The sequence below is a fragment of the Hyla sarda genome, chromosome 4, assembly GCF_029499605.1.
Source record: "Hyla sarda isolate aHylSar1 chromosome 4, aHylSar1.hap1, whole genome shotgun sequence".
Classification (NCBI taxonomy): Eukaryota; Metazoa; Chordata; class Amphibia; order Anura; family Hylidae; genus Hyla; species Hyla sarda.
The window spans coordinates 274421423-274445294 of record NC_079192.1 but is presented as its reverse complement, the minus strand read 5'-3'; the positions used below and the strand labels follow the sequence as shown (position 1 = coordinate 274445294).

The window sequence follows — 23872 nt, the reverse complement described above, 5'->3', positions numbered from 1 at the left end:
CTGTAGACTAATTTTATTCCATGGCAGCACTGGTCAGGAATAATAGATGGACCTTTTATTTTTTTGTAAGTTTTTTTTTCTTAGTTGTAGAGACTGTGGTGCCTAACTTACAATTCCTTCCCATATTAGAGCAATGACAAAGCATGTGCCTCTCCTCTGAACATAATTAATGTGGAATGCATGCAATGTGTCTTAAGACATGCTTAGAGGGCAATGCCAAGACATATATTTGCCATGCCTGGCCATGTTATTATGGCATAGTCTGAAAACTTGTATATAACGTCTTAAAGTCATGAAAAACTGTGTACATTTACAGTTGTTTTCTTTTTTGCCAAATGTGAATTAACTCTGGGTTTTGTCATAGATATTGTTCCTCATATTGCAGTGTCCTAATTCACCCCAAGCGGGTATGTTCACACAGTTTGTTTGCTTTAGGGTCTTAAGCAAGTTTTGAATTTAAATTTAAGTATTTATGAACATCTGTAGTTCTGTGTGTAATATGCAACCACATCGAAGAAAAACAATCACTGAATATAAAGTGGACACCACTAAACACACACACATATATATATATATATATATATATATATATATATATATATATATACACACATACTCACATACACACACATATACACACTGTGACCCCCCCCCCCCCCCGACCTACGATGGCCCTGACATACGATCATGTCAACATGTGATGGCATGTTGAAGACAGCATCAACATACGATGCTTTTGTATTTCGGGGCCATTGCATAAACGGCTATCCGGCAGCGCAGACTGCTTCAGCTGCCACCGGATAGCCATTTACGGTGCCCCATGTGCTCCGCTGACGATCACTTACCTGTCCTCGGGGCTCCGTCGCGTCCCCTTCGGGATCCCCTGCATCGTCGGCGCTCTCCATCGTCGTCATCACTTCGCTGTGCACGCCGTCCCGTCATCCAATAGGAGCGGCGACGGAGAGCGAAGATGCTGGGGAAGCAGAGGCCTTGCCGGAGCGTCGGGGACACGGCGACAGCGATGGACGGCGACATCCAGGGCAGCGTTGACGGCCCGTAACGGCGGGGACAGGAGAGTATAACTTCCTATACCAGTGGTCTTCAACCTGCGGACTTCATGATGTTGCAAAACTACAACTCCCAGCATGCCCGGACAGCCAACGGCTGTCCAGGCATGCTGGGTGTTGTAGTTTTGCAACATCTGGAGGTCCGCAGGTTGTAGACCACTGTCCTATACTTTACATTGCACGGATCCCCAACATACGATGATTTCAACAAACGATGGTCCGTTTGGAACAGATAACCATCGTATTTTGGGGGACCACTGTATGTGTATATATATATATATATATATATATATGTGTGTATGTGTGTGTATATATATATATATATATATATATATATATATATATATATATGTATATATATATATAAAATGTTATTTATTTTTTTCCTCAATATCAAAATACTTCATTCAGTATCACAAAGACACATACACAGTTTGGTCACAAACAAGGAACAGTTAAAAGCAATAAAAAATGCTCACTAAGAGCCACAACACATCCTTGGAGCAGGGCCATGAACCCCCACTCCCAAGGAAGTGACCCTATTTAATACATGTATAATGATCCCAATGCTGTGCTGTGATAATACCAACCATATTTCATCATGTAAAATGTGAGGGCTGTCATAATCAATACTGTACAAATAATATAATAATAAATAAAACCCAGCCACAAGAAAGATATACATAACTGTGAGCATCACTTTACACAAACCACAGCAAGCCTATCAGGAGAACCAGTGGTACAGATGGTAGAGCAGGAACAGGACCACAAGAAACCCCATACGTTCAGTCGCAAGCGACTTCCTCAGGGGTGTTTTGGCTATTAGTGAGCATTTTTAATTGCTTTTAACTGTTCCTTGTTTGTGACCAAACTATGTATGTGTCTTTGTGATATTGAATAAAGTATTTTGAGATTCAAATATTTATATACTTAGTGGTGTGCACTTTATATTCAGTGATTGTTTTTCTTGTATGTGGTTGTATATAATTGATTCACTGACTGTAGCACCCGTGTTGGGTATTGGAGAGTGGTTGAGCCCCTCTTATTTTTCTGTGTGTAATATAGACAATACTAAACTACATCTGCATCCCACAGTATAGATCACCTGTATTACCATCTTCCTACCACTGTCTAAATTAACAAGCCTAATAATATCTGTCTGTCAAACGTTGCTTATTATCTGGAGGGGGCACTTAGAAGATAAATAATTACTTTTCTTCATCCATACAGTGGTGCATGATTGGCATAGGGTCCAATTGGATGGCCCGATGCTTGCTGTAAATGAGGTCCGGTAGATCGGTGCTCACAGAGCCTACAACAAGGCTTGAGCATCGTGCACAAGTATCGAGAGCAATATGAATGATATTCATATTCATGGCCATCACTTGTCGTCCGCACAATATCCTATTACATTACATGAGGAGGAGTGCGGCTGATGAGCAGTGATTTTTATTTTTTTTAATTTTTTGATGGGTCACAACTATCTGATCAGCCATCGTATGAGCACTTGTTCAACTTATCACTGGCCCTATTACACAGGGCGATCTCGGTGCTTTTCTTCCATCAAAAAAGGATCCAACATAGCTTTCATATCTCTGTTATACACCGAAACTGTGAAGCCAGTGTGAACGTGTGAGTTTAATTTGGCAGCATGGATTATGTATATATTGCTAAGAAACTTGTTCTTCTTTATTGAACAACATTCTTTTCTAAAATGTCAATGCCTGCAGGATACTGTATTAAAGAACAGACTAGATTACCCAGCCAATTCTTACCCTTAAGTTAGTAAGACTTATTCCTACATAGCTAACCCTATAACACTCATTTACATCTGGAAGGTTCATCTGTCGGGATTTGTTTGTTTGGTCATCATCATAAGGGACTGATGTTGTCTCCATTCATATTTTTATAGCTATGTTTTATTTATCTCATGACAATGGCCCTACTTTAACCCCTTAACAACCATGGACGTAAATGTATGTCCTGGTGCAGTGATACTTAGTGCACCAGGACGTACATTTACGTCCTGTGTATGACCGCGAGCATCGGAGCAGTGCTCGCGTCATACACTGCAGGTTACCGGCTGCTATCAGCAGCTGGGGACCCGCCGGTAATGGGCGCCATCAGTAGTCGCACGAATATCCTCCATTAACCCCTCACATGCTGTGATCAATACAGATCACAGCAATGCGCATGTTGAAATAGATGATCGGATCGCCCGCTGTGCAGCCTTGGGGATCCGATCATCTGTCCAAAAAAGCTTAAGGGGTTAAAGTCTTTGCAAGGTTCTTGCCAAACAAATGCTTGTACCTTGCTTGGACTTGGTGGAATGTCTCTTTAGCTTTTATTATTGATATGCGCAGTCAAAAATAAAAGCAGGCAAGTTAAAAATATTAACCCCAATTCCCCCTTACACACCTAAATTCCTATTCAGGGTGCTACTAGAGAATGCATGATCTTTGCTAAGTGTCCAACTGTGCTGCATATAGCATGGAAGGCTAGCACTCAATGTAGCATATAGTGTGCACTGTCGTGATGTCCTTGATGGTAGTGTGCCCTGGGGGTGCAGAAGCAAGATGGAATTAATATGAATGATCAGTATTCAATATCTTTAAGGGAAATATTCAATAAAGAAAAACGTAGGTGCACTCACCGCTCAGCGGAGACTACTGCATGTTGGGGTCTGGTACACGGGGAGTTGGATCTCAGCGAAGGCGCAGGGAGTGTGGCGCTCGGAGGCTACGCCGGCAGTTTCGCACGTAAGAAGCATGCACTTATGTGCGAAACTGGTCCGGAAGAAGCATGCACCTATGTGCGAAACTGCCGGCGTAGCCTCCGAGCGCCACACTCCCTTCGCTAAGATCCAGCTCCCTGTGTACCGGACCCCAACATGCAGTAGTCTCCGCTGAGCGGTGAGTGCACCTACGTTTTTCTTTATTGAATCTTTCCGATACTTGTATGTGTGCACCCCGCAGGAGATACGAGGATAGGTACCGGGGTTCGACCGCACTCCAGTCCAGGTGATATATGCCCTTAGAGCGCTCTCCCCTTTCTTGTCTCTATTTACATCTTTAAGGGAAATATTTAACATTCATCTTACTAGACTATATAAATGTATCTGTGCAAACATGATACCATAACCTAGCTAATAGCCGGCTTTTTTACATTCCTTGGTGTAGAATTTCTCACTTGAGGAAATGACACACTATCCGTACGCAGTGTCACAAGCCTTTATTCCCAAGAGTAGCACATGAAGAAATAGTGTTCAGCTGGTGATGTGGTGTCTAGCTATAGAATAATATACAACAGAGACACTTAATCATTTCTTCCCATGTGTCTGCAGTAGAGTGAAATCCTAGACCACATATTCGCTGTTCTGCTGCTGCTAGCACAACTTCAATATCTGCTTAACAAACTGAAAAGCATTCTTCCCTCAGCGCAGTCCGTTTTACAGGAGGCTTTCTTATAGTTCTTCCAGAAGTGGCCCTTCCTTGCTTTTTTATGTTTCAGAAATGATACTTCACTGAAAAGTTCTTATATTTCTGTTTACATAAAGCTGCATTTTATTTCTAATATTTAGCTTGGGCTGTACTTGAAATCTTGCCATCCACGTTATAGTACTATATTAGAGCACCCAGATGGCTAAAACAGATTCCCTGAAAACAATCCAATGTTGCAAGGTAATGTCTGGTTATTTTATAGCGGACTGATCGCTCGCAAGCCTTTTTTTTACAATCTTTATTGCAGAAACACTAGTTGAAGACTACTTTTACATACATGTGTTACTTATTTTTAACGTTTTTGCTGCTTAGTCTGTTTGCATCCTCCCTGGGCAGGAGCAATGCTAATCTTCTCTAGCACCAAACACCCTAAAACTGTGCTAATCTTCTCTAGCACCAAACACCCTAAAACTGTAGCTAGACAAAGTAAGCACAATGCAGATAAGGTAGAGAATTTCATATTTGCCATGCTTCTTCATACTTCTGATTGTAGAGCTAGTTTAGAGTCTTATATGTAGGCATTCTTGTGATCAGTGACCACATCCTTTCCTTTTCTCTCCCACGGGAGTGCTTCTAAATGTTGAAATGAAGGTTTTAGGCATAATATAGAGGTCTTCACCCCCTGTATTTACATGTGTAGATGTTACAGATTAATCAGTGGTGCATTTTTTTATCCTACCAGTAGCTTCTTCCACTAGAGGGGAAGCACAACCAGTTGCAGATGGCTTCTGTTGAGCTGGCTTAGAGCCACAAATGACTGTATTTGTATGAAGCTTACAGTTGTCAGACGCCCACATTTTACAATGTTTCCACTTGGCAGTTTTTTTGGAAAACTGCCACTGCAGTTTAAGAGCCAAAGCTAGAAGTGGATCAAGCGGGAAGCAGCAGTAGAAGTCCTTCCTTTTATATTTTCCATCCTTTTTGAATATACTAATGGTTTTGGTTTTACAGAAGCATTCTCTCTGGGCACGCCAAAGAGATCCGAGTGCTGCACTCCGGCACTGCTGTCAGAGAACCAGGGCTTCAGGGAGGTGATCACCCCACATTTAGACACTTATTTCCTACCCTGTGGATAGGGGAGTTGTTGCTTTTTGCCACACTACCCCTGTAACCACAGTTAGAGCCCAAAAAGTTATAAAAGTATGCAGATCCAGAAATCAAGTGTGCAGTTGGATCAGAGCTTTTAGATTTTATGTGGAGTAAGCCTTTAATATTAACTAGTATTACTTATTATTAGCTGTTATTTAGATCATGTCATTAGGTTGGACTAATGGCGCTATATATAACCCTGCAATGGGCATGAGATAATAACATATTGTTAAAATAAAGGGAATGTATCACCCATATTGTTTCCTGTTAATTAAAAACAGGTTGTGCATATTCTTTTCTACTTGAGTTTTTATTTTCTCATTGTATATATTTTTTTTACTTTATTTTCAGTACAGCAGCTGCTAACAGCATTTAGAGAGATGCTTTTCAGTAGCCACATGGATCATAGGAACCTATAGTGTGGGGTCTGACCCACTAACTTCTATGGGAGCATTTTCTAGGCATGCTCTGTGACCTATGCAAGCAGTGGAGGAGGGGAGCTGTAATCACGAATTGTCAGTGCTGGATCCTGGTTTCTAGAGATCACTTTTCAGCAGTCTTCTTATTAGGCTAGGATTCCACCTTTTTTTTTTTTTTTTTTCAGCGTTTTTATCACTGAAAAAAACGCCAGTGCAATTTCCTGTGCTTGACGTTTTTTTCTGGCGTTTTTGCATTTGAGTTGAAATTGCATTTTTGGCCCTATTTGGCGTTTTTTATAAAATGTGTTGGTTACTAAAAAAAAAAAGATGCAGTAGGGATGGGGAAAAAAATGTAAAGAAATTTTTATTTTTTATAATGAACGTTTTAAAAATTTTTTTATAAAGTGTGTGTTTTTTCCCTTTTTTCTCTCAAATTTTTTTTTTACATTTTTTAAGTAGAACTACTACCAGTATGGAACAGACTGTTCCATGATGGGAGTAATAGTACCTATACTAATAGACATATCGCCCCAGGTGTCAATCCTGACACCTGATGCGATCGTCCATAATATAACAGAGATGCGGAGCGGCATATCACTTACCGGAGTTTAGTGCAGAGATCCGGAGCGCAGGAGAAAGCCGCTCCACATCTCTGCAATCGATAGGACGAACGCATCGGGTGTTGGGAGTGACACTTGTTGTGATCTTTCCTTAACTGCAGGTACTACTACTCCCATCAGGGAGCACACTCTGCTCGATGTTGGGAGCAGTCGTACCTGCAGTTAAGGAAAGATCACAGCGGATGTCACTCCTGACACCCCCTGTGATCCTCCTATATAATGTATAGATGCGGTTGGCCGCTCTTCTATGGTCCCCTGCACTGACGTATATATACACCTATTCATATTATCCGCAGAGAGCTGTGATTGGCCAGATGGTTCCAGACAATCTCAACTCTCTGTGGGAAATATGAAAAGGTGTATATATACGTCAGTGCAGGGAACCATAGAAGAGCGGCCAACCGCATCTATACATTATATAAGAGGATCATAAGGGGTGTCAGGAGTGACATCCGCTGTGATCTTTCCTTAACTGCAGGTACGACTGCTCCCAACATCGAGCAGAGTGTGCTCCATGATGGGAGTAGTAGGAGGGTGGAAACGGAGTTCAGGATTTTTTAATGCAGACAGAATTGTGGGATATGAAAAAATATTTAACTAGATATATACAATATAGGCCATACTCTGATGAGACATTCCCCTTGAGATGCAGTGTAACATTACAAGCTTCTTATTATTTTGATCATGTCTTTTTCTGACAGGAGTGGAGAATCTCTATGAGAGGGCCATGCACATCAGGAAAATCCTGCTGACATTACCCAGGACTGTTCTTATAGTCATGCGATACCTCTTTGCATTCCTCAACCAGTAAGTATCCTTTTAAATCTAGATCTGTTGTACTTATTTAAAGGTGTTAGAAAAATAGATGTCATGATTGTTTGCTCGCTAAAGGGAATCTGTCAAATTGAAACTGCAGTTTAGTTTACAGGCAGCAGAGCAGATTAAAGGAAAACGGTCATCCTGTTCATCCATTCTAAACCCAATACACTGTGTTATGGTGTAGGTGAAAAGGAGACCGATAAGCGGTCACTGACTCATATACGTACCTGCACTCCGGAGATCTGTCCCTCCAAAGATCAGCTTTCATCTTCCGTGAATTGTGCACTGACCCCTCATCGGTCTCCTTTTTACCCACACTATAACCCAGTATATTGGGTTTAGTGTGGGTAAAAAGGATGACCATTTTCCTTTAATATATGGTTTTATAGGTTTTTTAGGATATCTTATTTATTCATGGAAATATTTGCTAATTCTGGGCTAAGTAGTAATGTGGGCGGTCCTATTCAGCGATTAGGAAAAGGAAGTAAGAGCTCCATAGAATAATATTGTTTGGACCCAAAGCGTGAGTTTAGTATATAAATTAGCTGCTCACCCTGGGTGGTTGTGTAAGCACATACACAACAACGGAAAAGGTACCGTATTTATCGGCGTATAACACGCACTTTTTAGGCTAAAATTTTTAGCCTAAAGTCTGTGTGCGTGTTATACGCCGATACACCCCCAGGAAAGGCAGGGGGAGAGAGGCCGTCGCTGCCCGCTTCTCTCCCCCTGCCTTTCCTGGGGTCCAGAGCGCTGCTGTCGGCCCTTTTCACCCCCTGGTTATCGGCGCCGCTGCCCGTTCTTTCCCCCTGACAATCGGTGCCGGCGCCGATAGCCAGGGAGAGAGAAGCGGCGCCGACAGCCAGGGGGAGAGAAGGGGCAGCGGCACCCATTGCCAGCGCCGCTGCCCCGTTGCCTCCCCCCATCCCCGGTGGCATAATTACCTGAGTCCGGTCCGCGCTGCTCCAGGCCTCCGTCGTGCGTCCCCGGCGTCATTGCTATGCGCTGAACGGCGCGGCGCATGACGTCAGAGCGCCGCGCCGTGCATAGCAACGACGCTGGGGACGCACGACGGAGGCCTGGAGCAGCGCGGACCGGACTCAGGTAATTATGCCACCGGGGATGGGGGGAGGCAACGGGGCAGCGGCGCCGGCAATGGGTGCCGCTGCCCCTTCTCTCCCCCTGTCTGTCGGCGCCGCTTCTCTCCCCCTGGCTATCGGCGCCGGCAATGGGGCGCCGGCACCGATAGTCAGGGGGACAGAACGGGCAGCGGCGCCGATAACCAGGGGGTGAGAAGGGCCGACAGCAGCGCTCTAGACCCCAGGAAAGGCAGGGGGAGAGAAGCGGGCAGCGACGGCCTCTCTCCCCCTGCCTTTCCCGGGGGTGTATCGGCGTATACACACGCACACACGCACCCTCATTTTATCATGGATATTTGGGTAAAAAAACTTTTTTTACCCAAATATCCTTGGTAAAATGAGGGTGCGTGTTATAGGCCGGTGCGTGGTATACCCCGATAAATACGGTATATAGAGTAGGTCGTCTGCTGCCCTCCGGAGCATATGCGGCAATTGGATGTATGACTTCAGAAGAACCCGGCTCACGGCGCTGATCGACCAGACCGGTGGATTGACTAAAACAGGTTTATTGACCAAAATGCAACGCGTTTCGCTGCGCATGCGCAGCGAAACGCGTTGCATTTTGGTCAATAAACCTGTTTTAGTCAATCCACCGGTCTGGTCGATCAGCGCCGTGAGCCAGGTTCTTCTGAAGTCATACATCCAATTGCCGCTATTCAGTGATTGACAGCTGTGTATAACTGAGCTGTCAATCTCTGTGTAGTACCGCCCACCTGACTATTTAGCCCACCATAAGCAGAGATGTACATGAATAACTGAGTTTTCCTGGAACATTTCCCACAAACCTATATATATATAAATCTGCCCAGCTCCTCCTGCTCTATAACCTGCTGCCTGCAGATTGGACTGCATTTCCAATGTAACAGGATCCCTTATACATCTTTATACATTGTTGAAATCGATAGTAAAGTACAGCGAAGCTACCAGAGAGACTTCAGTCGCCACAGAAATAGTATATCCTATAAATCCATACTCTTATTCAGACTGACGCATAGTTAATGATTATAAGAACATATGAAATAAGTAAAAGTACGGCTGGAACTGAATGATCTGATATTATACCGAGTGAGACCACTAGAGATGAGAGAACTTACAGTAAATTCGATTCGTCACGAACTTCTCGGCTCGGCAGTTGATGACTTTTCCTGCATAAATTAGTTCAGCTTTCAGGTGCTCCGATGGGCTGGAAAAGGTGGATACAGTCCTAGGAGAGAGTCTCCTAGGACTGTATCCACCTTTTCTAGCCCACCGGAGCACCTGAAGGCTGAACAAATTTACGCAGGATAAGTCATCAACTGCCGAGCCGAGAACTTCATGACGAATCAAATTTACTGTAAGTTCGCTCATCTCTAGAGACCACCATTACCAATAACATTGGTCATCAGACTTATTGTTTTCTGTCACTTTAACCTTCCCTCTTTGTTCCATACAGCCTTTCTCAGTATAGTGATGAAAATATGATGGATCCATATAACCTGGCAATCTGCTTTGGCCCCACGTTGATGCCTGTTCCAGACATTCAAGACCAAGTGTCCTGTCAAGCTCATGTGAATGAAATTGTTAAAACCATAATCATCCATCATGAGAATATTTTTCCAGATGCCAAAGAGCTTGAAGGGCCAGTTTATGAGAAATGTATGGCTGGAGATGACTATTGGTAGGTCAATAGGGATAACATAACAAGTGCTGAAATGTATTGTTACGTGAATGGTAAAGAATATATGAGAATTACTCGTAGCTAGAAAGAGTTATGTTTCGATATTCCCCTTGTAGCTTTAGAGCTGCTCTGTTCTAAGGCCGCTGCCTGCATTGTAAAAAGTGATTACTGCCTTCCCATATCTCTTCAGAAATACAGCCGTGTCCAATTTCTGTTTAATGTTTTACGACCTGATGATTGATTCATTATTTCAAATGTTTTTTAAGAATGAATTTTAACCTGTGGAATAGCTATACAGTGGTCCCTCAAGTTACAATATTAATTGGTTCTGGGATGACCATTGTATGTTGAAACCATCGTATATTGAGACCATAACTCTATGGAAACCTGGTAATTGGTTCTGAAGCCACCAAAATGTCATCCAAAAATAGGAAAAAAATTAGGATAAAAGATAAATAAGTAGATAACTAAAACTGCAAAATCCTTACACATAAGAATAATAAAGATCTGAGAGCTGTAAATCACTGTCTATTTCAGTGTTTACCAAAGAGGTTGCCTCCAGCTGTTGCAAAACTACAACTTCCAGCATGCCCGGACAGCCAAAGGCTGTCCGGGCATGCTGGGAGTTGTAGTTTTGCTACAGCTGGAGGCAACCTCTTTGGGAAAACACTGGTGTATGTAGAGGACAGAAGCTTCTTCAGGGTGCTGTACAGAACACGCAATGTCCTAAAAAAAGGGAAATGGAGCCGCCCTCACCTGGTGTCCAAAGGAGCAGCTAACCCTGGCACAGGTAAAGAGTACAGAACATGTAGTACCTCCCTGTACTGTAGGGGGTGCTACCAGACACTAGTCAGTGCATGCACTTCAGTAATACAGGTAAAGAGTACAGAACATGTAATACCTCCCTGTACTGTAGGGGGTGCTACCAGACACTAGTCAGTGCATGCACTTCAGTAATACAGGTAAAAAGTACAGAACATGTAATACCTCCCTGTAATGTAGGGGGTGCTACCAGACACTAGTCAGTGCATGCACTTCAGTAATATAGGTAAAGAGTACAGAACATGTAATACCTCCCTGTACTGTAGGGGGCGCTACCAGACACTAGTCAGTGCATGCACTTCAGTAATATAGGTAAAGACTACAGAACATGTAATACCTCCCTGTGCTGTAGGAGGAGCTACCAGACACTAGTCAGTGCATGCACTTCAGTAATGCAGGTAAAGAGTACAGAACATGTAATACTTCCCTGTACTGTAGGGAAGAGTTACCAGACAGGAATTCAGTGCATGCACTTTAGGAATACAGGGGTTTTACCAGTGAAATATCCATTCTGATTGGTCGGTTCTTCCAGCCCTTGACATATTTTGCAGATTCCATAGCATTGTAAGTTAAGTCTGGTTTCAAGTTACAATGGTCCAGAAAAGACCATTGTATGTTGAAACTATTGTATGTTGAGGCCATTGTAAGTTGAGGGATCACTGTACTTAGAAGCAAATTCCTTTTCTGTGAAGTATTGGAGTTAGGAGAGGTCTTATGTTTTTTTTCTTGCAGTTCTTCAGAGCCTATTGCTATTGAAATAATTATTTATAAACTATTGAGAACTAAAACCCGCAATATCCATTATATCACCTTAGATAAATAGGCTTGTAGGAAATAGACAAATGAGGACATTTGCTAAATACGTGGCATACCCTCACTTTGCTTTATATAACACAGGCAGAAGATGACCTAAAGATGGCTTGATTAAAAGATTTTATTATTCACTTGATGTAAACAATGACTTGCAGTAAGACTAATGTGTTTTTTAATTTTTTATTTTTTTCTTCTTACCGGTACTATCAGTGACAGCCCTTACAGTGAACATGGCACATTAGAAGAAGTTGATCACGATGGTGGCAATGAGACTCACACAAGTGAAGACGGTATAATTTTTTGACTATAGTTTTCTCATTTTGGATCTATCTTCTGCCTTTAATAATAATTTGCTTCCAAATCCTAGAAATTAATTGGCTTAGGCAATAGCTACAATTCAGAAATATCTGTCATTCTATTAGAAGTAAACAATGCAACGATAGAAGACGGTAGATATCAAAGAAAATGTGGTATATTCACCCATCAGATGCAGAGGTGCTATGTTTCGACCTGACAATAAGACTTTTTTATTAGGTCGAAGCGTCACCTCTCTGTATTTGATGGGTGAATAAATCGCATTTTCTTGGATATCTCGCTTGGAGTGCCATCTTCCATCATTGCATTGTTTTTTTGTGGATCACAGCCCTGGTCAGGCTCTGAGGACTGGCACCCATGGACTGTTAAGTCCTTTTTCACTGAGCACATTCTATACTTTGCTTGTTTTTGTCATGCTATCAGGTGTCGCTTTTATCAAAGAAAAAATGTCATAGAAGAGAGATGTGCCAGTATTTTTACACTATTTTGGCTATTGCTCAGATTTCTGGTTTACTATTATATTGGAGATCTCTGCAATATCTGTAGCACACTCCAACATAAAAGATGTGGCCTAGATTATATTGAAATGAGCAATGGATCAGAAACCTAATGTAAAGTTGCTGCAGAATGCAAAATAACATGTTGCATATGCGATAGATGCCCTGGTGGGCGAGAGCATTCCATTTATAAGATTATATGTCACCCTTCAATATATCTCGTCTAAAATGAAGATCTTAGGAGCATAAAACTGCCCTGGAGTTTAGGTGCATTGTGTCCTAGGGATGCCCAAGTCAGCAAATTATGTGTTTGTTTGTTATTGATTTGTTTCTTTCTGCCATACAAGCATGTCACAAAATAGCATTATTGATTGGTAACACCGTAGATCTCACTATAAGATGGTATTTGCCAAGATTTATTACATTTTGCAATCAGAATGGCTTAACAGGTTTAATCTAAAGCTTGCATATTGACATGTGTCCTTAACAGTGTTCTGTGCAAAATGAATATACCATACTTGGTTCACCTGATACCCAGTTATATTGCCCTTAGGGAGATACATTAGCTTTAAATGGATTATCCTTGTCATTGCAGTTAATGTTTAGTCCTGTTGATGGATTAATAGAACACTATTTTTGGTCAGTGAACAACTTCTGTTATAAATAAGTGAAAACCAAAACTATATTTTCAATAATACAAGTAGTAAGTCTGTAGTAAAGGCTTAGTGTTAGGGACGTTGTTTATGTTCTTGTAGTCCTAATAGTGATCTTTAACATTGATAAAGCCGGAAATACATACCATGTAAATTATTGCTATTTATGCCCCATTCTAATAGGAATCGATTCCAGGATAATAAAAAATATTGTCGTTCACACTACGGAATTCCACGGGCGGAATTATGCGAGCGGAATTACCCGAGACCCGTTCACGCTGCGGAATTTCAGCGGCAGACAATTCCACCGCTGAAACTCTTCCGCGCAAAGAAAGAACATGTTAATTCTTTGCGCGGATTCCGCGAGCACTGCATAGCCGTCAATGGTGACGGCTCAGTGCCCCGCGGCCCTAGCGCCGATGAAGCAGCGGCGGCGGCCGCCAGGCGAGCGGAGATTCCGCAGTGTGAACGCACCCTAAAGCTGAATGGAAAACTAATATTGGTTCTGAAGCTGCTAAAATGTCAACCAAAAAATCTGATAAAATTAAGAATAAATATAAATAAGCAGAAAAACTAAATTTGATAAAGTAAATCCATGTAAAAGTTAAAAAGATCTACTGGAAACTACAAAGCGCTTTTTATGTAGATGATATGAGCTTCCTATACAGTGTGCCAGACAAATAACACTGCGTTCATTTGAACGCATATAAAGAGCAGTAAAAAACTTGTAGTACTGAATTATACTGTAATGGCGCTAGCAGACAGCCAAATAATGCACTTCAACAATACAGGGGTTTTACCAAGAAATGACAAGCATCACACATGCCGCACATCCAGACTGTCTGTAGCGGATGTTGTTGTTGTTGTTGTTGTTGTAAGTTTCATTTTAAGTTACAGTGGTCCAAAAAAAAATTGTAAATTGAATATTGTTGCCTGAGGTCATTGTACCTTTAAAGAGTACCTGTCACCAAAACTAAACTTTTAATATACAGTCATGGCCGTAAATGTTGGCACCCCTGAAAATGAAGTATTTCTCACAGAAAAGGATTACAAGTTTTGCTATACACGTTTATTGGCTTTGTGTGTATTGGAACTAAACCAAAAAAGGGAGGGAAAAAAAAAATTTGGACATAATGTCACACCAAACTCCAATAATTGGTTGGGCAAAATTATTGGCACCCTTAACTTAATATTTGGTTGCACACCTTTTAGAAAAAAATAACTGAAATCAGTCACTTGCTATAACCATCAATAAGCTTCTTACACCACTCAGCCGGAATGTTGGACCACACTTCCTTTGAAAACTGCTCCAGGTCTCTTATTGGAAGGCGCTTTTTACCAACAGCAATTTTAAGATCTCTCCACATGTGTTCAATGGGATTTAGATCTGGACTCATTGCTGGCCACGTCAGAACTCTCCAGCGCTTTGTTGCCATCCATTTCTGGGTGCTTTTTGATGTATGTTTGGGGTCATTGTCCTGATGGAAGACCCAAGATCTCGGATGCAACCCCAGCTTTCTGACACTGGGCTGTACAGTGTGACCCAAAATCATTTGGTAATCCTCAGATTTCATGATGGCTTGCACACAATCAAGGCACCCAGTGCCATCAGCAAAACAACCCCATCAGTGAACCTCCACCATATTTCACTGTAGGTACTGTGTTCTTTTCTTTATAGGCCTCATTCCATTTTCGGTAAACAGTAGAATGATGTGCTTTACCAAAAATCTCTGTCTTGGTCTCATCTGTCCACAAGACGTTTTCCCAGAAGGATTTTGGCTTACTCAAGTTCATTGCTCTTTTATGTCTGTGTCAGCTGTGGGGTCCTCCTGGGTCTCCTGCCATAGCGTTTCATTTTATTTAAATGTTGACCGATAGTTTGCGCTGACACTGATGCTCCCTGAGCCGGCAGGACAGCTTGAATATCTTTGGAACTTGTTTGGGGCTGCTTATCCACCACCCGGTGGATCTATCCTGCATTGACACCTTTCATCAATTTTTCTCTTCCATCCACTCCCAGGGAGATTAGATACAGTGCAATCGGTTGCAAACTTATTGATAATGTTGCGCACTGTGGACAAAGGCAAATCTAGAACTCTGGAGATGGACTTGATATTTTTCCACAATTTTGGTTCTCAAGTCCTCAGACAGTTCTCTTCTCCTCTTCCTGTTGTCTATGCTTAGTGTGGCACACACAGACACACAATGCAAAGACTAAGTGAACTTTTCTCCTTTTTATCGGCTTTCAGGTGTGATTTTTATATTGCCCACACCTGTTACTTGCCCCAGGTGAGTTTAAAGGAGCATCACGTGCTTGAAACAATCTTATTTTTCCACAATTTTGAAAGGGTGCCAATAATTTTTTTCCAGCCCGTTTGTGGAGTTTGGTGTGACAGTATGTCCAATTTGCTTTTTTTCCTCCTTTTTTGGTTTAGTTCCAATACACACAAAGGGAATAAACATGTGTATAGCAAAACATGTGTCACTGCAATCCTTTTCTGTGAGAAATACTTCATTTTCTTGAAAAGTTTCAGGGGTGCCAACATTTAAGACCATGACTGTATTGTTCCTTATGTAATATAAGACACTTTGTTATTTACAGATGGTTTGGTCTCCTCCCAGCTCTTGAGGCTTTAGTGACATTGCTTCTGCTGGGGAACGCCCACTTACTCCTGCAGGGAGCTCACACAGTGTGAGCAAGGAGAATGGTAGGATGCAGAGCTTTTTAAAACTCAGAATTTTTTTTTTTAAGGGCACGAGGGGTGTTAGGAGTAGTTAGGGAACATAATCTGAGTTAGTTTAAAAAATATGGTTTGATGGTACGTACTCTTTAAAGGATCTCTGTATTGCTGAATTATATTTTTAGGCTGCCAAATGGTGTAATAGAAGAATTTTACTGCATTTAGATTTATCATTATTGCAATTTTATTGCAAAAAAAACAACTTATATCTATTGTTCTTAGTTTTCATGATAATTGGAGATTTTCCTATCCTAGGTGACGGAAAATATAGATTTTATGAAAGACAGGAGGCGAGCATTATAGTACATTTCTTTCTTTACTGCAAAACATATAGCAGCAATATTAAAAAAAAATTCAACAAGTAACAAGAAAAACTTTAAGGTATACAGGTGTTACAATTACAGGTAAGTACAACCAAACATGCTGAACATAGTAGTGACCAATGAGCATACAGCCCAGGTTATATAAGGTCTTGTCTGACAGAAATAACTTGCTTTCTTTGATGAGTAGTCTAATAAGAAAATTATCTATGAAAAAGAATCTAAGCGTAATAAAGTCCATAAAAGGAAGTGGAATAACTTGAAGGTCGAATCCTCCTGCGGAATGACATCTAGAAGGTGGAGAAGTTCATTCATCTGTGAAGCAGAAGAAAAACTTTACAAAGGAACGAGATGATGATCCAAAACGAATAAATGTAGAATAAGTAACTCCAAATGTCCGGATGGTCAATAGGCTGAAATAGAATAAAATAGTTAGAGGGATCGGTTAAGGGAGGGTTAATGCTCGCCTCCTGTCTTTCATAAACTCTATATTTTCCGTCACCTAGGATAGGAAAATCTCCAATTTTATGACAAGATAGGAGGCCTCGCATTATAGTGCATGTTCAAAGCTTAATTTTATACATATGTAATATGATAATTAGATACAATAATATTAAATTATGGAAGAGACATGGAAACATGGTGTTCAGGTCTGAAATAGAAAGATTTGAAAGTGGATTCAGATGACCAATTGGCCGCTTTGAGTAAATCTGATCCTCCAGATTGAATGAGTTTAGTGGAAAATGCACTTCTGGTAGAATGTGCTCCAAATTTTGATATATCAATATTAGCCATGGACATGACTGATCTAATCCATCTGGCAAGTGTTGCTAAAGAGACAGGTAAGTGTGGCTTATAATACGAAATGAGAAGTTGAGAATGAGAGGGATGACGGATAGACTCTGTTTTCGCTTCATAATTAAGTAAACAACGGACAACACAGAATTTGTCATTATGAGGGAAAGACTGATAAAATACTTGATGGATATTAGTTTTTGTTCCTCTATATATAGAAAAAGAAACACCTATAGGAGAAAATTGTCTACGGGAAATATCCAGAGATAGAGTCCATTCCATATGGAGATAAGCTTGATTGATAGAATTGGCAATGATGAAGATGTCGTCAAAAATATTATGAGATGAATACCTTGGGATCGTAGTAGAGCTACTACAGGCTTCATTCATTTATTACCGGACGATAACCGGTATCTTTCTTTTTTACCAGAAAGAGATTGCTGACAAAACCTGGGGAGTTTACTAGGACCGGCATAATGGCTTGGTTTTGGAGTAAAGGTCTTTTATTTCCGACTGTATTAGAAATTGGTCTTCTTTTGAAAAATGAATGGGATGAGGTATCTCTGTCTGTATAGGATTGGAAGCAAACTCTATCTGGTAACCCCTGACAGTATTGAGTATCCATTGATCGGAAGAAATCCCAAACTAGGATTGGGAAAAAGGAAGGAGTCTTCTGCCCACTGGAAGATGGGAATAAATTATGAGAGGAAATCTTACCTTGGGACCTGGAACGTGTGTATCCCCGTTGTCCTCTCGTTCTCCATGGGCGTCCCGATAAGGGAAGAAGGTTTGTGGTTAAGGTTGGGGAGGTGGGACATGGAAGGAAGATCTGTCTGTTTGATAAGAGTGGCCTCGAAATTGTGCTCTAAATTGGGGATATCGGCCGAGAAAACTGCCCCTGCTTCTCCCGACCCTTCCAAAAATTTTAGTGGGAAATACTTTTTTGAGAGATGACTGGGCCTTATCTAATGAGGAAAACAGGCCCATGTATTTCGATATCTAATGGACTGTTCTCCAAAGAGAAAACCTTCCGTGGAAGAAGAAGGTTGGGTAGAGGCTAAGTGTGTTAATTGAGGGTCCAGTTTTAACAAAATTGAGAGTCTCCTCTCAATACAGAATGCCTCATTAACATTTCCAAAAAGGCATATAGCCCTTTTTTCCCAACCCCTAAGGGTGTTAATGTCTACAGGAGTGCCGATGTTAAAGGCGCTCTCCGCCATATCCATCATTTTTGTCAGGGGACCCAATAAGTCCAAGAATCTGTACTGGCAAATTTTAAAATTACGATCAATGCCTTTTTTGGGATTTTTTCCCGACTTTTGAATATATTTGATTAAAATTGGATCCAATTCAGGTGTTTGTGCTGCGTTAAGAGACAAGGTAGGTCTTAGGCATTCAGCCCAGAGTTTACTTCTGGGTTTATCTAAACTTTTCCTAATCCAGTGAGATATAAATCTTTCTACCTCTGGATTGGGAGTCCATTCCCCAGATCTGGGATGTTTGATCTGGGAAGGATCAAAGAAAGGAAGTCCTTGTCCATCAAGGATGGCAGGCTCTGAAAAGATATTAGAACTATCAAAATAAGTATCATCACCCTCAGAAAGTTCAGGTAAATATGAGGGGTCATTATCATCCGACATGTCGGAGTAATCATCCTCAATATCATTATCGTCATCATTCTCAATAGTATTATTATTATCCTCATAATAATCAGTGGAATTTATGGTATCTGAGGCATCATTAACCCGTGTATCATATATTTCCTCCCGGGTAGAGGGTCCTGGATGCGGTTGTTCAGCATCATAGTCATGGCTGCTGGTGGAAGACAAGCCGACATTTATTTGCAAACCTCCATCACTTGATACAATTTTTCTATGCTTACTAGAAATGAGGTTGTCGTGAGATGAATGCCTCTTTTTGGAACTGCACTTCTTAGCTTGTATAGCTTGATGTGCTTTATGTGCGGATGTCTGTGAAATTGCCATAGCAACAGACTTAGCTATGGATTCCTGCATAGCAGCCATAGCGTTACTGACTGCAGAATGTACGGACCTTGAAACAGAATGGTCCACAAGTACAGTGACCCCTCGACCTACGATGGCCCCGACATACGATAATTTCAACATGCGATGGCCTCTCAGAGGCCATCGCATATTGAAGGCAGCATCAACATACGATGCTTTTGTATGTCGGGGCCATCGCATAAACGGTTATCCGGCAGCGCTGACTGCTTCAGCTGCCGCCGGATAGCCGTTTACGGTGCCCCGTGCCCTTTGCAGACGATCACTTACCTGTCCTCGGGGCTCCGGCAGGTCCTCTTCGGAATCCTCTCAATCGTCGGCGCTCTCCATCGTCATCATCACTTCACTGCGCACGCCGTCCCATCATCCAATAGGAGCGGCGTGCGTAGCGATGTGATGGCGGCGAACGGAGAGCGCGGATGCCGGGGAAGAAGAGGCCTTACCGTAGCGTCTGGGACACCTCGGGGACTCGGCGACAGCGATGAATGGCGACATCCAGGGCAGCGGTGATGAGCGGTGACTGTCCGGAGCGGCGGGGACAGGTGAGTACAGCTTCCTCTAACAGTGGTCTACAACCTGCGGACCTCCAGATGTTGCAAAACTACAACACCCAGCATGCCCGGACAGCCAACGGCTGTCCGAGCATGCTGGGTGTTGTAGTTTTGCAACATCTGGAGGTCCGCAGGTTGTAGACCACTGTCCTATACTTTACATTGCACGGATCCCTCAACATGCAATGGTTTCAACAAACGATGGTCCGTTTGGAACGGATTACCATCGTATGTTGAGGGACCACTGTAATTGAATTTGGTCATTAGACATGGACTCAGAATTGGATGTATCCATATTTTGTTCAGAGGTCTCAATAAGTATTCAATTTAGTGTGTGACTATACAATATATAAATGTATATAGAGTTAAGTAGCTTACTATCACAATATTATAATATTGGTCAGTAAAACTATAAGTAACTGGACCTCAAAATGGAAATATTAATATTAAAAATAATAATATACTGAATATTAATTTATATTATATGTAGGTAGAATGAGAATACTATATGCTGTCCTGAAAAGGACAGTAAAATAGAAAAATACAGTGGTAGCAGCGCTGACAGGAATGGTAAATGGCTGTGACAGGGAACAGGTTCTACTCGGCTGTGAGGAGGAAAGTGTCTGGCAGAAGAGGGCGGGAACGGGAAGTGATGACCGCTTCAGTCCAAATCTTGTAAGACTACGCTGTTCTTGCGAGAGTACACGCGCATGAAGAGAGAGCCGCGCGTATAGGGGAGAATGTCGCTGGCGTTCTAAAGGGGCTGCGCAGGTAATGAATAACGATTGGAATAATAAAACAGGAAGGAATATAATCGGAATCCACATGCAATGTCCTGTATAAGTATAGAGAGTTAGTAAGGGAAGTATAGAGAAATAGAGAGAGATGTAGAGTAGATATAGAGACCCAGAATGAAAGATATCTCAATATGTGTATAAAGTAGGGATCGGCCGATATTGATTTTTTAGGGCCGATACCGATAATCTGCGACCTTTCAGGCTGATAGCCGATAACTTATACCTTATAACTTATGTATAAGTTATGGGCTATTCCCCCCGGCCCCGCAGATCAATGATTTTAAGCGGGTGCTTTAAATCAATGAACTGCAGCGGCTCTTGCGGGGCCAGAGACCGCCGCCGCCCGCTTCTCTCCCCCTGCCTGGGGTCCTCCCTAGTCCAACCACCACCGCTACCCCATTGCCTCCCCCATCCCCGGTTTTATAATTACCTGTTCCCAGGATCCGGGCTACTTCTGGCTCCGGCGGCATCCCGAGCTGTCACTGTGCGCACTGACGGTGGCGTCGCGTTGAGGACGTCACTAGTCATTGCGCTGCGCAGCACGCCGCAGGAGCCAGAAGTAGCGCGGGCCCCGGGAACAGGTCATTATAAAACAGGGGTTGGGGGAGGCAATGGGGCAGCGGCAGTGGTGGTCTCTGGGGGGGGCATTATCGGCATATCGGCAAGGTAATTGCTGATACGGATAATGTCCAAAATCGTGAATATCGGCCGATAATATCGGCCAAACCAATCGGTCGATCCCTAGTGTAAAGTGGTGGTAACAAGTATAGTAATGTATAGAAATACAGTATTTAGGAACTCTGCAATAAGTAGGAATATATAATGGATACTTATCTGTAGGTATAGCAGCAAAGAAAGAGGGTCATTTCTGTCAGACAAGACCTTATATAACCTGGGCTGTATGCTCATTGGTCACTACTATGTTCAGCATGTTTGGTTGTACTTGCCTGTAATTGTAACACCTGTATACCTTTAAAGTTTTTCTTGTTACTTGTTGAAAAAACGTTTAATATTGCTGCTATATGTTTTGCATTAAAGAAAGAAATGCACTATAATGCGAGGCCTCCTGTCTTGTCATAAAATGATGTTGGTACTAAGTGTATGATGTCATGTTTATTCATATATAGTCACACTTCTATTTACATCCTTTACCTACAATCAATTTTGGAGTTAAATTAGACTGGGCATTTGATGTGAAGTCATCTGCACAAATGTATTCTGGGACACTGATCTTATTCTAATGATGTCTTTGGTCTGGCATAGCCTTAGAATATGCTTGCTGTTTGGGAACACAGCACTGTTTAGTCTGTAAACAAAGCAGCCTTGTTTGTTATCTTTTTCATTTATTGACCTTACAGCCCACACAGAGAAAGGAAAGTGCAACATGAAAGAGTTTACATTCTAAATGGTACATTGTAGCAAAAATGAGCTCCAGCCTTTAGTTGCCTTAAAGGAGTATTCCAGCGCAAAATAACTTATCCCCTATCCAAAGGATAGGGGATAAGTTATAGATCGCAGGGGGTCCGAGCGCTGAGCCCCCCCAGGGATCTCCTGGACAGGGCCGCGGCAGTCTGCAGGAAGTGAAGTTTTGGCCCCAACAGAAAGCCGTGGCAGACACGCCCCCTCAATGTATCTCTATGGGGTACATGGAGGGGAGTGTCAGCCGCTGCATCATGCGGGGACGGAACGCCCCCTTTCCAGAATACTGCGCGGCCCCATCCAGGAGATCTCGGGGAGGCCCCAGCGCTCGGACCCCCCGCGATCTATAACTTATCCCCTATCCTTCGGATAGGGGATAAGTTATATTGCACTACAGATGTCCTTTAATAAAAGCTAGTTTATAGTGATTTTAAGTTCTCAATAAATCACCTTTTTGCATTTTGTGTTGAAAATCTTTAAAGGTAAAAAAAAAAAGGGGGGAGAGGGTTGTTATAGTCTTGAATGCTTAGTGCCACATCACTGGTGAGCTCCACTAAATGGAGCTTCGTTGCAAAAAGACGGGAGTTGAGTGAAGAAGAATAATACTGCAGGTCAGGTATTTTTCTCCGCTCAACTCCTCAAATAACGGACACCTGATGGTCTCATACAAGTCAATAGGATCTGTTGTGCAAAGGGTCAGTTTGGCACAAAAACGGACCCTGAAGGGGACAGAACAGCGGTGTTGTTAACTTAGCCTTAAATGCATTAATTTACCTTTTAAGAGTACTATAGATATAAGATTTTTCTGGTGCTTAGGAATGTGATTAAGAAAAGCCAATGACCCGCTGAGACAGAGTGTTTTAAGAACAGGTGAGATTCTGGGCCCCACACAGAAGATCAGACACTTATTACCTATCCTGTGGTTAGGGATAAGAGGAGTTTCCCTAAATTCCCCTTTTAGGGGAAAATGTCTATAGCTGTTAAGTCTTTATTTTTCTTACACCTTAAAGGGACTCCAATGAACTCCAAGGCTTCTATAAACTAAAGTAATCAGGTTAAAAGACTCAGGCCCTGATTTATCAAAATCTGTGTGAGGAAAGATTTTGCCCACAGCAGCCAATCACAGCTCAGCTTTCTTGCTTGAACTCTGGTAAAGGGAAATCTGAGCTGTGATTTGTTGCTGTGGGCAACTGGTCAACTTTCCCTCTGCACAGAATTCGAAAAATCTCCCCCACTGACTCCAAATTTGTATGTTTCTGTTCACTCCCATTCCCCACTATACACCTGCAAACTGAATGTGCTGATACAGTCAAAGCTGTAAATGTTGGCACCCCTGACATTTTTTCAAGAAAATTATGTTACTGCAATCCTTTTTTGTGAGAAACACATGATTTGCTATGCACATGTTTATTCCCTTTGTGTGTATTGGAATTAAACCAAAAAAAGGGAGGAAAAAAGCAAATTAGACATAATGTCACATCAAACTCCAAAAATGGTCTGGACAAAATTATTGGCACCCTTTCACAATTGTGGAAAAATAAGATTGTTTCAAGCATGTGATGCTCCTTTAAAGTCATCTGGGGCAAGTAACAGGTGTGGGCAATATAAAAATCACACCTGAAAGCAGATTAAAAGGAGAGAAGTTCATGTAGTCTTTGCATTGTGTGTGTGTCTGTATGTGTGTGTGTGTGTGTGTGCCACACGAAGCATGGGCAGCAGAAAAAGGAGAGGAGAACTGTCTGAGGACTTGAGAGCCAAAATTGTGTAAAAATATCAAGTCCATCTCCAGAGATCTAGATTTGCCTTTGTCCATAGTGC

At 42.1% G+C, this 23872-nt stretch overlaps 2 protein-coding genes across 7 annotated transcripts in view; one reads left to right on the top strand and one right to left on the bottom strand.

The window, feature by feature from the left end:
* Positions 1–23872, top strand: part of SRGAP1 (SLIT-ROBO Rho GTPase activating protein 1) — a 160039-nt gene that overhangs the window by 128014 nt on the left and 8153 nt on the right. For all 6 annotated transcript variants that reach the window (XM_056574285.1, XM_056574284.1, XM_056574281.1 and 3 more), the window contains 3 exons: positions 7397–7502; positions 10086–10310; positions 12156–12235. In XM_056574285.1, the coding sequence (XP_056430260.1) occupies positions 7397–7502; positions 10086–10310; positions 12156–12235 (411 nt within the window). The remainder of the gene's footprint in view (positions 1–7396; positions 7503–10085; positions 10311–12155; positions 12236–23872) is intronic.
* Positions 16452–23872, bottom strand: part of KICS2 (KICSTOR subunit 2) — a 68393-nt gene continuing 60972 nt past the window's right edge. The window contains exon 4 of the mRNA XM_056574286.1: positions 16452–16884. The gene's annotated coding sequence lies outside the window, so the exon portion shown is untranslated. The remainder of the gene's footprint in view (positions 16885–23872) is intronic.